The sequence below is a fragment of the Cyprinus carpio genome, chromosome B13 (assembly GCF_018340385.1).
Source record: "Cyprinus carpio isolate SPL01 chromosome B13, ASM1834038v1, whole genome shotgun sequence".
NCBI lineage: Eukaryota > Metazoa > Chordata > Actinopteri > Cypriniformes > Cyprinidae > Cyprinus > Cyprinus carpio.
This window is the reverse complement of record NC_056609.1, coordinates 10,421,312-10,436,793: the sequence shown is the minus strand read 5'-3', so window position 1 is coordinate 10,436,793 and position 15,482 is coordinate 10,421,312. Positions and strand designations below refer to the sequence as shown.

At 36.1% G+C, this 15,482-nt stretch overlaps 1 protein-coding gene across 2 annotated transcripts; it reads right to left on the bottom strand.

Moving 5' to 3' along the window:
* Positions 1-4,176: 4,176 nt before the first annotated feature.
* On the bottom strand, positions 4,177-10,410 carry LOC109103841 (eukaryotic translation initiation factor 5-like). 2 transcript variants are annotated; one of them, XM_042736446.1, is made up of 12 exons: positions 10,260-10,410; positions 9,858-10,044; positions 8,432-8,714; positions 8,175-8,256; positions 7,898-8,070; positions 7,224-7,335; positions 6,915-7,036; positions 6,671-6,832; positions 5,841-6,002; positions 5,143-5,307; positions 4,900-5,040; positions 4,177-4,601 (listed from the first exon to the last, which is right to left on the bottom strand). In XM_042736446.1, exons 3-12 carry the CDS (start codon positions 8,501-8,503, stop codon positions 4,506-4,508), a joined length of 1,287 nt encoding a protein of 428 aa, XP_042592380.1. In that variant the 5' UTR covers positions 8,504-8,714; positions 9,858-10,044; positions 10,260-10,410; the 3' UTR covers positions 4,177-4,505. The 2 variants fall into 2 exon arrangements, with proteins under 2 accessions (XP_042592380.1, XP_042592381.1); XM_042736447.1 differs by lacking the exons at positions 9,858-10,044; positions 10,260-10,410 and adding an exon at positions 9,622-9,739.
* Between the last annotated feature and the right edge of the window lie 5,072 nt (positions 10,411-15,482).

Below are 15,482 nucleotides of genomic sequence, written 5' to 3'. Positions count from 1 at the left end.
TAAAGTAATTTTTAAAGCTGTTTTTAAAGTGTTTGCAGCATGGATTAAAAAATAGGCCTACTAATAGGCAAATAAATAATTCACATATCAGATAAAATTGCATTGCAGCAAATCTTTTAAATTGTAGGGTATTCAGAATAGAGCAACATAAAAATCTGAAAATATAAGCAGTTATACAAATATTGGACAAAGTTTTACATATAGCCTATGCCTTTATAATGTGTGTTTTATAGAATTTATTTTGTTTGTATAGAATTATAAAAATAAAACACAAATTATAATTGGGCCTCTTTAAGGCTTTTCCTTATTTTTATATTTTAGACATCCATCAATTATGGTGATGAAAAAAATGACTCACCATCACCTCGTTGGACATGCCTTTAGAGAGATGCATCTTTACGGATTACATAATGAAAGAGTTTCTATTTTTGATTTGAATTGTTTCATTTTAAAGTAGTAATTTAATACCTTTCTATAGATATATATTTTTATCATGTTTTTGAAGAAATTCGCTGTTGCAGTTCATCATTGTGAAGCGCTCCTGTTCAAGACTGAGATGGCAGAATGCGCATCCCCCGTTTTCCTATATATTTTATAAAAGCACAACGTTTTGTTGATATTGTGAGCGCACATAAATAAAATTAGACCCTTTACAGTTCTGAATTATGTATTACTCCTACCTTTATGAGCAAAAATGACAGTGTATTTTAGGATGTTTTTCACTGTTAGAAAAAAATGCAAGTGAATGCACTGGTTTTACAACTTTTACATTTAAGGAACAAAAAATGCTCCAAATGTTTTTATAAATTAACTTTAGAAAAACAAAATATAATCACTTTTCCATTATATACAAAACTGAACTATTTTAATATAGCCGAAACAATATCATAAGCTGTTTTGTAAGAAAGGAAATCATTTGTATCTGGACCATGAACTGTTACCCCAATACTTACTTTATTATGTTTTCAACACAGAAATATCAATCTTTTAATGATTAATCGTGCATATGTATCTATTTTTGTTTGTCAAATTTGTACCAGACCTCAAAGTAACCCAAAGTAAACCAGCCCCCGCTTCCACGATCCATGCCATTTTATTGCCTTTTTAGGAGGACAAACTGGTCTTTTTAAAAACATTAAAACATGCATAAAAATAAATACATAATATCAAACAAATAACAATAACAAATAACTAGTAAAAGTGGATAAAATATAAGCATGATCTTTTATTTTCAAAGACTAAAGAGAAATATCAATACTGAATCTTAATAAAATTGCTAAATTATTATTATAATTTAGGCCTAATCAGCTAAATCTGTAAATTCTTTAAACAGACTAAACTTTGTATTTAAGGTTTGTTGATTTTTATGTCTTTCACATACAAACAATGAGCCAGAACTAAATTATTGATCATTTGCATAAAATCATAATGTAACACGTTCCAACATGTGATTACGTGTTGTTAACGCGTTCCAACGGCGACCGGTGGTAATGCAAGTAACTGATCGAGTTCCCAATGTGTTGTTTACACGTGAAGACACATTGTAACACGTTTGTGTTTTTCTTACCTTAATGTAAAACTCTTTTACTTTAGTTGTGTCCTTCAAAATAGTCAAAATTTTATTTTTGCAATGTCTGATTTAGAAAATTATATGCAGTGTATTATAAAAGTTAAAGCAGCAGAGGGTATTATTTACAAACTGGGCATGCTTTGATGGTTAACTTGGAAAAGCAGGAGATATTCCACATATTTTTCTCAGGATTCTTTGATGCATAGAAAGTTCAAAATAACATATTTTTAACATTACAAATGTCTTTACTGGCACTTTTGATCAATTTAATTAGTCCTTGTTGAATAATAGTGTCTGTGTGTGTGTGTGTGTGTGTGTGTGTGTGTGTGTGTGTGTGTGTGTGTGTGTTAATTGCATTTTGAATTATAATATGGTTATGGTTTCCATAAAAAAATGAAGAAGCACAACTGTTTCCTATAGGCTATTGATAATCAGAAATGTTTCTTGATCAGCAAATAAGCATATTAGAGTGATTTCATGGAAGACTGGAATAATGGCGCTGTAAATTCATCTTTGAATCACAGGAATAAATTATATTTTAAAATTAAATAGTAAACCGCCAGTAGGTGGCAGCAAGTGAATGTGTTAATGAGTGAACATTTGAGTCATTTGTTCAAACGATTTGCTGGGATGGCTGATCCATTCAAGAGTTATCCTATCTGCTTTGTTCCCGCCTAAATATAAACATCCAATATGAAATACAAGCATTTTGTATGATCCCTATTATTTTGGTAAAATAATGAACATTTTGCAGATTCTGCAAGGTGTATGTAAAGTTTTTCTTCAACTGTGTGTATGTATGTAGTGTGTATGTCTACTTTACAGTAGATCAGACATCAGTCTGGGTCTCGGGAGGATGTATTCATCTTTGATCAATAGACATTTCTGTAAATACAAACAAAGGTGATGTTCTTTATTTCAATCAAGGTTTTACGCTCAAATCAGCTCCTATGAAAACTGAACATTTATATTTTATAACCTCTTTTATTTAATATATATTACATCATTTATTATAGCATTTCATGTTATAGTATTTAATGTGTTTATATTAAATGTAAGCTTTACTTTAAATTTTAGAGATTTATGTTGTAATATTTTAATATTGAATGAATTAATAAAAAATAAATACTAAATAAGTTTTTAAACCTGTACCTGTAATGATAATATCCCTATATTTATATTTTTTTGGCAGACAACTTTATTTAAATTGCTGTAGAGTATGTAGTTTAATATTCCTTACATAAATGTTCTCAATATGACAGTGTCAAAAGTTTTTGAAAATTGTAACTTTTGTTGGAAAAGTAAATAAATTATTTTATTGTTTGATTGTTATAACACTGTGAAGATTGTATAATACTATGTACAATAAAACATACAATATGTCTGCTCTTTGAAAGTAAAACACATACTCAAGCACATTCAGAAAAAAAAAATATTTTAGTGTTGTTTTAGGTGAACAATATGTATTGCCTGTAAAATCCATTTATAGCTTTTACACAGATGTTGATGATAGATGTTCGGTTTGACGTTCGATCGGTCGGTCTGATTGATTTTGGCACGGAGCGCGCGCCATACAGAGCTCTGTATCGCCGACCAGACGACAACAGTTCAAAGAGGGAGTGTGCTGGATGTGAGGGGTCTAGAGTGATTTTGCCAGCCCCTTTTCTCACTCTGGATAATAAGTACAATTCTTGGAGAGTAGTAGGATTCGTTTAGCAGTCCGGACTATCCGACGTAGTCTTCTGAGGTCAGATTTAGTAGCGGAGCTGAACCACGGATTCAATGATGGCGGAGTAGAACTGTTTCAGCAGCTCCTGTGAAATGCCAAATGAAGACAATTCAATTATTTAGTCAGTGTGTTTTGTTTAAAGGTGCACTTTTGAGAAATATAGCTAGTTAAAATATTGTACACTGACATGAGATGAAAACTAGATTTATTCATCATACCGAAACCAGCTTCCAGTTTTCTTGTACATGGAGCGGGTCGCCCCCTGTGGGCATCCCCATGTTGAGATCTCAGGACACATAAAAGTGCATCAGGCAAACCTAACAATGTCAGAACTAGCTTTTATTGCCAGGTGTGCTCTCTCTCTCACACACACAATGGATTTGTCTTGGTACCACTTCACATAAATACAAGAAAAATATGTAGGTAATTAATACATAATGTATATCAAATATCAAGTAAATAGAATATATATAAATACCTAAAATACAGACATAAAATGTATAGAAATTATAAATACAATGGCTCATACATTGGTGGACTTTAGAGTCAGAAAAAGCTGAGAACCACTGATTTACAGCAATATGCCAGTTTACAAATTAATCATGTTATGTACTGGTGTATGTGTGCCATCTAGTGGCCATTTGGAGTAAGCACATGTTTTTGGAGGGCAGGGTTTTGGTGAGAAGGCATGTGGTTGAAGCAACAGGGGTCTTCTGTAATAGCTGCCACCTCTGAAGATAAATGAGTGATAAACTCAAGTGACGCCAAAATGGAGAGAGTTGTATCATAGTTCACTAATATTCCCGTTTATTTCATATTTTCCATTACACAGACTCAGGTTACAATCTAGTTTAGTTAAGAAACAAAATCATCCATGTAATGTACAGCAAACACCTTTATTTAATGATTTCAAGAAAAACAAAATTAGATGTGCAGTATAAGCAAACCCATGAATCAAAGTCAAGCTCATGATACAACAAAATTGCTCAATACGGACAATAAAGCTCAAAAGTTCTTAATACATCAGCAGCAAGTCAATGAAAGAGCTACATTAAAACCTTTCTTGTAAATCAAATATAACTAAGGAGAAACTGGGACAAAACAAGACTGGGGCTAAACAGGAGGCCACTGTGATCCATTTTATCAAGAGGATCAGGAAGTAGCAAGGTTCCAAGGTGGCAGCTGCTGTTTCAACTTGTCATGTCTTTAAATGGCATCTATATCAAGGTCGTCATCCTCTTCTGCTTTCTCAGGCTTAACGGTCTCCACCTTCAGCTCTCGGGCAGAAGAGGAGTACACAACCTAAAGACCAATAACAAACGAGAAAGTTGAAGATTCAGAATATCACACAGTCTCTCAAAAACACACTCTAATTCTAGTCCAGAGAAGACTCATGTAATTACACTAATTACAGTCCCAGGACTCCTGTTGACAGTTAAAATATAAAGCTGTTTCTCTAATTAACTACATTACCCTGTGTGTGGCTTGTGTAAGATTAAGAGTTTGTCCATGCAATATTTTTTTTTTTAAAAAAGGTTATATTATATATTCTCCCCACAAGTTTTTCTAACTTTAAAAATGTGTAAAAAAAAAAAATTACCTCAACATTTTCATCATCTTCCTCCTCCTCTGCCTCACTCCCCTCACTCTCCTCCTCTGCCTCTTTCAGCCATTTGACAAAGGGAGCTGCCTTGGCATGGATCTCCTTGGCCAGTTCCTTGGAAACATACTTCTTGGATACTGAAACAAAGGAAAAAATATATTTTTCATGATTTGTAGTTCATAGCTCATGACCCTGATGTTATAAAATGCTCTAATAATCCAAATGATGAGCAGGTTGTACCTTCTCTGCCCACGTGAGGATGACATCCTCCTCCAGCAGGTCAGCATCATAGAAGTCTTTGAGAATGATGGGCACTCGCGGCAGCAGCTGACTCTGATGAAGCTTCACCAGACACTCAAAGCCTCCCAGCAGATACTTCTGAGCTTTCTTATCGTTGTGGCAGAACTACAGAAAAAGGAGAATTTGGCACTTTGATTTATCAATCAAAAGCACTTTATTTTTATTATCTTTTGCAGAACCAGTAGATCATTTAAATGGATTCAACTTAATTTATCTAAGCAATGGGGGATAAGTGGTAGATGTCAAAGCTGTTCATTTAAAAGTGTCTTTTATAGTCAAGACTATATTTAGCGTGGCTTTACACTAGCATCATAGCTTGTCAGCAAGTCTCTGTGTCCTGCTATAAATACTCTTCTATCACTAGGCCCAGGTGGAAACTTTTTTTGATACCGATTTTGGGGCAAAATCTGCCAAATTCTGGGTGTAAAATGTATTAAATGGAGCTGAGAGTACTATACTTAGCTCAAGGCACAATCAAATAAACCAAAATATTTAATAAATTAACACAAGTGACAGGGGTGTTCCAATTCTGTGGGAATCAGCAGAATGTCTCACATATTCCTGTCCACGCAGATCCTGTGTGGGCCGGTCTATCACATTTAAAATGAAAACTGGTCGGGTTTTTTTTTAATACATACCCGTAGGAAGTGACGTTTGTATTTCTTGATCTGGTCTCTGATGTTCTCATCAAAAAGCAGTTCGCTCAAGATAAGCGGCCCCATGGCTCTCACATCCAGCCTTTCTGCTTCAGCCAGGATCTCCTTATCAGCAGAGTCTATTGCTCCACTCTCTTTCTTTTGCTGATCAGAAAAAAAACACAGATGCTCTTCAGTTGTTTGGATTCTAGTGGCATTGATAAAACCTTGGTTATTCATAACTACATGTTAATTTAAATCTACTACACAGGTACAAAAGGTAAACTACCATTCAAAATTTGGGGGTCAATAATTTTATATATTTTAAAGAAAGGAGCACTTTTTTTGATGTAATAAACTAGTCAAAGGTGACAAAGACAATTTCACAAAATATTTTTTACATCAAATAAATGTCCTTTTGAAGCTTTCTATTGATCAAAACGTGTTCAATAATTTATATATATATAATATATATATATATATATATATATATATATATATATATATATATATATATATATATATATATATATATATATATATATATATATATATATATATATGCACCAGCTTGTCAGCTGTTTTCAACATTGATAAATATTTCTTTAGCAGCAAATCATCATATAAGAATGATTTCTACATGATCATGTGACACTGAAGACTGGGTTAATAACAGCTGGCATTTTTTTTTTATCAAATGCATGCACCTTGTTGAGTACAGAAACTTCTTTGACTAACCCAAACTTCTGACCAGTAGTGTAACTCCACCAGATACAAAGACGTCATTAGAAAATGATTTTACATTGGAAACAGGTGACAGTGACATTATTTACTTTGACAAAGCTGTAGAACAAGTTGACCCTCTCCTCCAGGGGTTTCTCCAGGTCCTCGCTGAGGGTCAGGTTCTTAGCATGGTCACTGATCTCCTCCATTCGGCGACGCTGGGCCTCCTCTGTGGTTTCCTCTGCCCAGTCATCATCATCTTCCTCACCATCCTACACATCCACATACACTTTAATATACTGGTTACAAACTGTATTAGTAATACATGTCTAGTTATTCACAGGTATTTCTCACCACAGCATCTGGTGCATCTATGTCGTTATGGTTCCCAGCCTCACCACTTCCCGAGCCGTTCTCCTTATCCTTCTTTTTGTTTTTCTTCTCTTTCTTCTCTTTCACACAACTACTATCAGTCTCTGCATTTCAAACAGGTGTACAGTGAATGGGGCTTATAAAGCTTGTATGCAATTCTAACATCAGAAATGTAAAAATCAAGTAGCAATATATCCATTTCCAACAAACACGAGGCATAAATCTAATGCTAAATATAGTGAATAATAGAAGTTCATGCATTTTAACAGCTCACAGCAAAACACAACTCACCAGGTGGGTTTTTGAGGATGAATGTGCACAGTTTGTGCCGAGTGTCCAGCATTCCCCGATTACCACAAGCCTTGCAAGAGCTTCCGATGGTCTGCTTCTTTGCGTTAACATGCTGAGAGACAAAGAAACTAATTGAACAACAGATACTATGAGGAACATATCTGAAAATGAAACGACCTTTGAATTGCCAAAGGTTTTGATTTTTACTTAAAAAAAAAAGATATTTAAAGACTCTGAATTGTGAGCACTAGAACCGGTGTTGGCAAAATATATATATTTTTTTTAAATAATATAATGTTTAGGTACAATTACTAAAACTAAAATAATAATAAAGCTAAAGAGATGTGAAAATTTACTTAAAATTGTAAACTGAAAATATAAAATAAAAGCAAAACATACTATAAAAGTATATAAATATTAAAATAGCACTAAAGTAGACCAATGCTTTCACAACCACGGCTATTTTGTCATCACTTTTGTAGGCGTTATGGAGGGCAAAGGACAAAATTGAGTGTACTAAACATGCCAACTGGCCTTGCACTTGCACCAAAAAACAAAAACAAGTTTAAATACCCTTCAGAAGGTTCTCTAAACATTCTCTGACCGACCGCAAATAGAATCTTTCATTATTAACCATGAGTTCATTCACCAAGCAACCCTAACTGTCAGCTTACCAGGTCGGTTTCAGGATTGTCACACTCGGAGCACAGCACAAACTTGCGGATGAATCCGTCCAGCATGTCCTGCAGTTTGTTGGCTTCATGGGATCCGTTTACAATGTAGCGGTCATTCTTAGCATCAAACTGAGTCTGCGCCCCCAACTCACAGCCAAAAAACTTAGTTGGATCTGAAGAAACCGCAAGGGGAAGAATACATACATTACTGTTCCATAATAAAACACTACTGAAAGAAGAACAGTTGGGATGTAACCAATTATAAACCCAAACTTACAGGTTGGAGGCCTATTCAGTGCCTTTGCAACATCAACCATGTTGACAATGACCGTCTTGATTCCATTCCCTTTGCCTTCCACCTGTTATTGACAGTGGGAAAAATATTTTTTTTAAATCTTCTCCAACTCGGTATCAGATTGTTTTCTTACCGCATACACACAGCTGTATAAGAGAACACGATTATGTGCAGAAATAAATAATGATTTTTTTTTTGTTTATATGTAGCATTCAGACCAAAAACAGTCTCTCTAGTACCTTGGCAATCAAACGGGGCATCTTGTAGCGGTAGAACTGGTCCGACACATTGCGGTTGACATTGACAGACATTTTGAGTGATCTGAGCTATCACTATCAGCAAGATAAAGAGATCTTGAATGGGATTTTTTGGGTATCTTCTGTCTGGAGAAGAGGGGATGACATAAACAACTGCAAGTGTGCTCGGTCTCTGACATGAAAAAGCTCTTGCCACAGCGGCTGCAAACTCCTCGCTCGTGGACTAGGTTTCCCCCGCTCGCGTTCCAACAGCTGCGCAACAGCTCTGAAAAACAAAGTGAAATACACCGTCTTACACATCAGTTCCTCTTCATCTGATCATCTGTTGGCGTTCCACTTGGTGACACAATTGGATTCTTGCTAAACTTTTTTGTTGGTAGAAGAAATATACAAACTAACCGGCCAATTGGTATCTATAGTTGTGCTGATATGTAGTACAACAGCATTGCTTTCATCCGTAAAGCATATTATTAATAATGTAGGCAATTCAGGGCTTGTATCAAGTTTGGTTTGGAGGACCAAACCAATGTTTTCTGGCCATTTTTATGTCTACGGGGGTTATGGCACTGCCTTGTGTGATCCACACTGTATATGTAGGATTTAAAAAATGCAACAAATTGTTTTAATATTCTCTCTGTTATTAAAGGAGAACAAGCGTCTGGTCGCGAATTTAAAACAAAACAATCTCGCAGCAGCGGCCTTGATCAAGAGTCTAGTCACCCGCGTCATCGACTGCGTCAGCAGGTTCGAGCCTGACTCGCGCCAGCTGAACACGTGGTGAGGAATATATCTGGGAGCCGTGAGATACGTGACAGAACAACCTTTCCAACACCAAACAAATATAAGATCACGTAGAATTAAGCGCTGGTCGAATTGAAAGTACATCACTCGAGTTGTTTACTTTAAGGGAATTGTAAACGTTCAGAAACCACAAGGTGCTTTATTATTGGTTTAGAAATGATATCTATGTAAGCTACCGCGCAATATCGAGTCACCCGTGTTGCACACAAGGTCGATACACACACATGGTTAACTTAACGTTACCCGTTTGAGCTCAACCCACTCCGGTAGTTTTACATCGAAATAAACGCATCGAAGACCGACGACAGCGCGTACATTACCCTACTCGACTAAAACACTGCCCAGCTAGAAGTATATTCGCTTTAACAGACCTCAGGTTGGTAAAGTTGTGTGATCGTCGCGGTGGTGCAGAGTGCGTCACGGTCAGCGCGCGGCGGAGTGCGCAAAAGCACCGCGACGCCATTTTGTTCCCCTCCGTCAAGCTAGTTCACACCCATTAGCTAGTTATAAAAGCCTTCAAAACACTCGTTTTCGAGACTCGGGTACCCGAAACTTAATTACAAATGTGTAACAGAATGTGTATGCAAATGACGGACCGGATACTCACCGTTTCCGTAAAATAAAGACATAAACACAACGCTAGTCGTCCACGGACGCAGTGAAGGGTGACAGCGGAGCGCCTGGAGATGTTGCGTCCCGATCCAGGAATGTAACACGACACACCGGTAAAGACAGAGTAGACCTGGGAAGAGCTGAGCGATGCAGCCGAGGGGTATCAGATCTCCGGAGAGAAGCTGGAGCAGAGAAAAGAGACGCAGATTTGTCAAATGTAGCTTGGCAACACACTTACTATGATACTTATTATAAGCTAAGCAGCTCTCCGCTTCGCCGTGATAAGAAAACAGACGATTGCTTTGGCATCTGCAAGACTCAAACACTACAGATATGTCTGAGACATGTTCATTCGACAGCAAGTAGTGTTTTAATATTGGTTCAAGTCACGTCTTACCTTTCTAGAGCCTTCTTTGCTGCACGCAAAGGCAGAATGAGTTGTGAGCGCTGATGATGGGCGTGTACCTCGCGTGGACGACACATAGCCCCGCCCACCGCGGCCATTCATTGGCTAAAATTACTTCCTGTATTCAATTTCGTTACGTTGACTCGCTCCTTTCAACGTCAATCATCACTGTGTACCACATAATCACTATTCATTTCGGGTTACGTTCTCCTAAAGCAGCTCATACTGTACAGTGGAGAGTTATATGTTACGTAAGTTTGCCTAGTTGAGGCTTTTTGTAACAAACAACATGCAATGTAAACTAAAAGAGGATTTTAAATAGAAGTAATACAGGGAGTTAAAGTTAAACCAATTAGGTATGACCCAAATAGTCTTTACAAAATCTTTTTTGTTTATTTCTGTGTTGAGGTAGAGTTAGAATTAATGTTGTCACCACATGCTTATTAAATTCACAAAAGATGAAAAGCACCCTTAAAGTATGACTGGTGGCATATGTCCGTAACACTAACATTAAGGTTCTACTCGTTAACTATTTAATGCATGAACTAACATTAACTAACAATAAGCAATGCATTTCTTACTGTGTATTTATTCATTTTTGTTAACGTTAATTAATAAAATACACATGTTCATTGTTAGTGTTAGCTCAGGACTATTAAATAACAATGTAGCCTAGTAGTATATATTGGAATCAGCATTTATTAAGATTAATAAATGCTTTAGAAATGATAAGAAATATTTCTCATTGTTAGTTCATGTTATCTAATGTAGTTAACTACTCTTAACGAATTAAACCTATTGTAAAGTGTTACTCATATGCAGAGCTGGGTAGTACTTAGATGTAATCTTGATTCAGATTCCAAAAACTATACTTTTATACTAATCAGACTGCTGTTACTTTTGTATTGAGATTGCATATTCACACAGTAGCAATAAATTATTTATAATATATTTATTCTTTCTAATTCCTTTTTTTTCCCCAGCTGTTAAATGTTTATTTCTAAAATAGCCTACCATTTAAATACACTCAGAAAGTCTTCCTGTTCTGTGGACATTTACACAAAGACGGGTCATCCTTGCAAATTGGTTTTAGGCCAGATCTGACTGTGTTTTGGCTGTGAGTTTGGCCCACATACCACGTGGAATTACGTCCCAAGGTTGTCCCAATGTGGTTAGCTGAAAGTCACCCAGACTAATGCCGGAAGCAGACCAAAACTTATAACAGTTACATATTGTACAAGGTATAATAAAAGAACTAAAGTGCAAATGCTGTATAGTGTTTTATTGATGCAGAGAAAAAAATCGCAGCCAGATAACAGGAAAAATAAAAACACTGGAAAAAAAGATAAACACTAGAATAAGGCAAAACAAAAGCAACAAATAAATAGGCACAATACAAGGAAAGAGAAAAAACAAACAAATAAGAGAAACCAAATTTAACTGTTACAAACAATAAAGCAATAATGAAGTCTATAATATGCGGATACTGAAACCAGCAAACAAAAGACAAATGCAATGCAATACAACTTTTATATACAGATGTCCAAAAAAAGTTAAAATATAAGTTGCAAAAAAAATAAAAAAACACAATCTAAAAGATTCACTCTCTTCTTAACAAGAAATTATTATCATACATTTCTTCTTACAGCCTCTACAGTAGCATACAAATACAGAGTTAAAAATACATTTAAGACACCACCAGTCTTTCAACATTTATTCATAACACGTGGGGAAAAAGTAGTGAGGAAAAAAATAGAAATCCTAAAAGACTTTTCAAGTCATTTTTGATTGCCTGTCTCATAATTCACCAGAAAATGTCCTTCACATCCACTCCACCCTGCAATCCAAGTTCAAGGACCCAAAAATATTCTTAAAGCATGCTGTTATATTAAGCCAAAACACTAAGACTGATCACAAATACACACCATTTACTTATAACAGCAATTACAACCAGACTTGACCAGACATTACCAGACAGACCAGGTATATGTCAAGGAATTACATAATATAGGCCTACACAATCTTAAGCTTAACCTAATATCGGTCAGGTGGCTACACAGCATTCGACCTCTGGGTTTACAAAAATCATTTCAGGTTTAAGAATTGTTTCACCATTCTATCAACGTGCAGGGACAGATCATCGCATGGGCCTATACCGAGCACATGCCCAGGGCACTAGACCAGATCCAGATAGCAACAGAAATACCGCTCCTCCAGGAACCCAACTTATGAATGCAATGGCCAGTCAGAGGTGTTCAGATGAGTCATCGCTGAAACACGGTTAAGGCTAGAAGGGATACAGCTAAAACCATACTAGGCACGCACACATCAATATGCGTAATTTTTGTCACACTAATTACTGTTTTTGCATTACTGTAAGGGGTAAATTTAGACATTAATAAAACACAATCTAAGTGGTAGAAAATGTTATTTATAGTTAGTTTCTTATTTTAGCTGTATCCCTTGTGGCCACAACCCAGAAACGCGGGTGTTTTGTTCACTACCTGCGCTCGCTGACTGAATTCTGCTCTCTGGCGAATTCTCTCATCAGAAAAACAAAGTGCAGATGTGCGTATGATGTTAGATATTTTGCAGTGTAAACTGCTTCAGTGGTTATAATGGGAGTTTTTTGAGAGTGCATGAACTCTGGCTGAAATCATGCTCTTTGATAATGTAAATATTCAATGTTCTCTTTCTGTACAATTAAAGTGTTTTAATTAGTAACGTACAATGTTTTTATTCAATTCGTGTTAAATACAAAGTCAGTCATATCAAAAATATTTTATGACGACACCGACCAATATCAAGTAAAAAGATGGGGTTTATGTGTAGTTAGATTACACTAACATTAGGCTTTGCCCATTGCCTGTCATAGATCAACATGATCTATAAAGGTGCAAAATGCATTTATTATATTTGAAAATCAAGATATTTCATGATATAGTTAACACAGTTGGGAATATTTAAAATAAACAAGGAACGCAAATTTAACCTAGGGGGGCCTTTAATCGGTCCGTGCCCAGGGCATGCTGCATCATAATCCATCCGGTCCATCAACCACTGAACATGTGAATTTTTATTTGAATTACCACTCAATGGTTTAATCATGTAATACTATGTCTTTGGAAGGCTTTCGTCTCTCAAGCACGCATTAAAATCCACAAATACACATTATTTCTTATTTACATGTAGCTAATGCAGACATGTCCAAACTTTTTTCCTCTTTCATCTAATATATTTACTTAAAATAAATATTTGAATAGATAAAGTATCACATTTGCATGTTAACAGTTCCTGGCGTTGGTTAATGGTCACATGACATGCAGGTAAACAAATAAAACATTTCATTTTTTAGTAAGTCTTTTATTTTAATTGATGTTATTTTAAAATTATTTACATATTTTACATTAAAATATTTAATTAATTATTAGCTTTTCATCAAAGTCACAAAACCCCTGCAGTTCCTGTATGAACCCCAGTTTGGGAAGACTTCATGTTGTTTTACAATGAACGGAATATATTTTCTTACTATTTATATTTATATATCAATATCGTACAAGATTATCCTATTGGAATCAATGTGATAAACGAGTTAGGTCAAAAGTAATCTAAAAGTAATCAAAAAGTATAACTACATACAACTTAATTAAAGCTGAGACAATAACCAGCGGTTATGACCAGTACTATGACTAGCCCCCCATAGTTAATGCACCTGAGTACAACTTAACTAAAGTCAAGCAGTTTAGAATCTCACCTGATGTGCCCCGAGCTCCATCTAACCTGAGATCTAGTATGCACTTAACCCTGGACGCAGATTTGCGGAAACATACGCCTTCACTTAATCTACTTGAGAAAATAATTTCAAAGTAAGTCAGAATAAATCAAAGTAACAATTTATTATCAATCAGGTAAAAACTGGTGGAGGGCTGCAGTGATGGTTGACTTTCTACAACTTTCTCCCATCTTCCGACTGCATCTCAGCCACAGTGATCTTTGGGTTCTTCTTTACCTCTCTCACCAAGGCTCTTCTCCCCCATTAGCTCAGTTTGGCCGGACGGCCAGCTCTAGGAAGGGTTCTGGTCATCCCAAACGTCTTCCATTTAAGGATTATGGAGGCCACTGTGCTCTTAGGAACCTTAAGTGCAGCAGAATTTTTTTTGTAACCTTGGCCAGATCTGTGCATTGCCACAATTCTGTCTCTGAGCTCTTCAGGCAGTTCCTTTGACCTCATGATTCTCATTTGCTCTGACATGCACTGTGAGCTGTAAGGTCTTATATAGACAGGTGTGTGGCTTTCCTAATCAAGTCCAATCAGTGTAATCAAACACAGCTGGACTCAAATGAAGGTGTAGAACCATCTCAAGGATGATCAGAAAAAATGGACAGCCCCTGAGTTAAATATATGAGTGTCACAGCAAAGGGTCTGAATACTTAGGACCATGTGATATTTCAGTTTTTCTTTTTGAATAAATCTGCAAAAATGTCAACAATTCTGTGTTTTTCTGTCAATATGTGCTAAAAATGAACTTAAATGATTTTAGCAAATGGCTGCAATATAACAAAGAGTGAAAAATTTAAGGGGGTCTGAATACTTTCCGTACCGTCTGTATGAATAGTATTAACAACATAATACTATTGACCATTCTAAGTGAACCAAATGGAGGGAGGATGAGTGAGTGGAAGCAAGGGGATGAGAAGGAGCTGTTGCATATGTGAGAGAGGCGTTTCCTGCACCTCCACTCTGTGGGTGTCTCGAAGATGCCCGTGTATGTTTGTATTGTCTGTTTCTTGGGGGATCAAGGAACTGTTGCATATGTGAGAGAGGAGTTTCCTGCATTTTCTCTCAGTGAGATGTGGGAACAGATGTCTGTATGTTAATGTAATGTGTGTATGTCTCAGAAGATCAAAGTGTCTGAGGTTCTGTAATTCTTACATCATGTAATTTGGATTCAACGGACTATATGTCTCTGCCCATGACTTTAGAACACTTTCTGGTTCTCAGCCTTTTTGACTCCAGAGTTTAATTTTGCACATCTTTATTAATGTATTATTATTATTTAACATTTTAATCACGATTTTGATAAAATAACAAAATCTGAATCATTTTAAGATCTATTGGAACCACCCTGGAGGTTTGCTGAGCCCCCAGTGGACCCCAGCACCCTGTTTGAAAAAGGTTTGTTACAACATGGGTGAGTAAGTGACACAATTAGA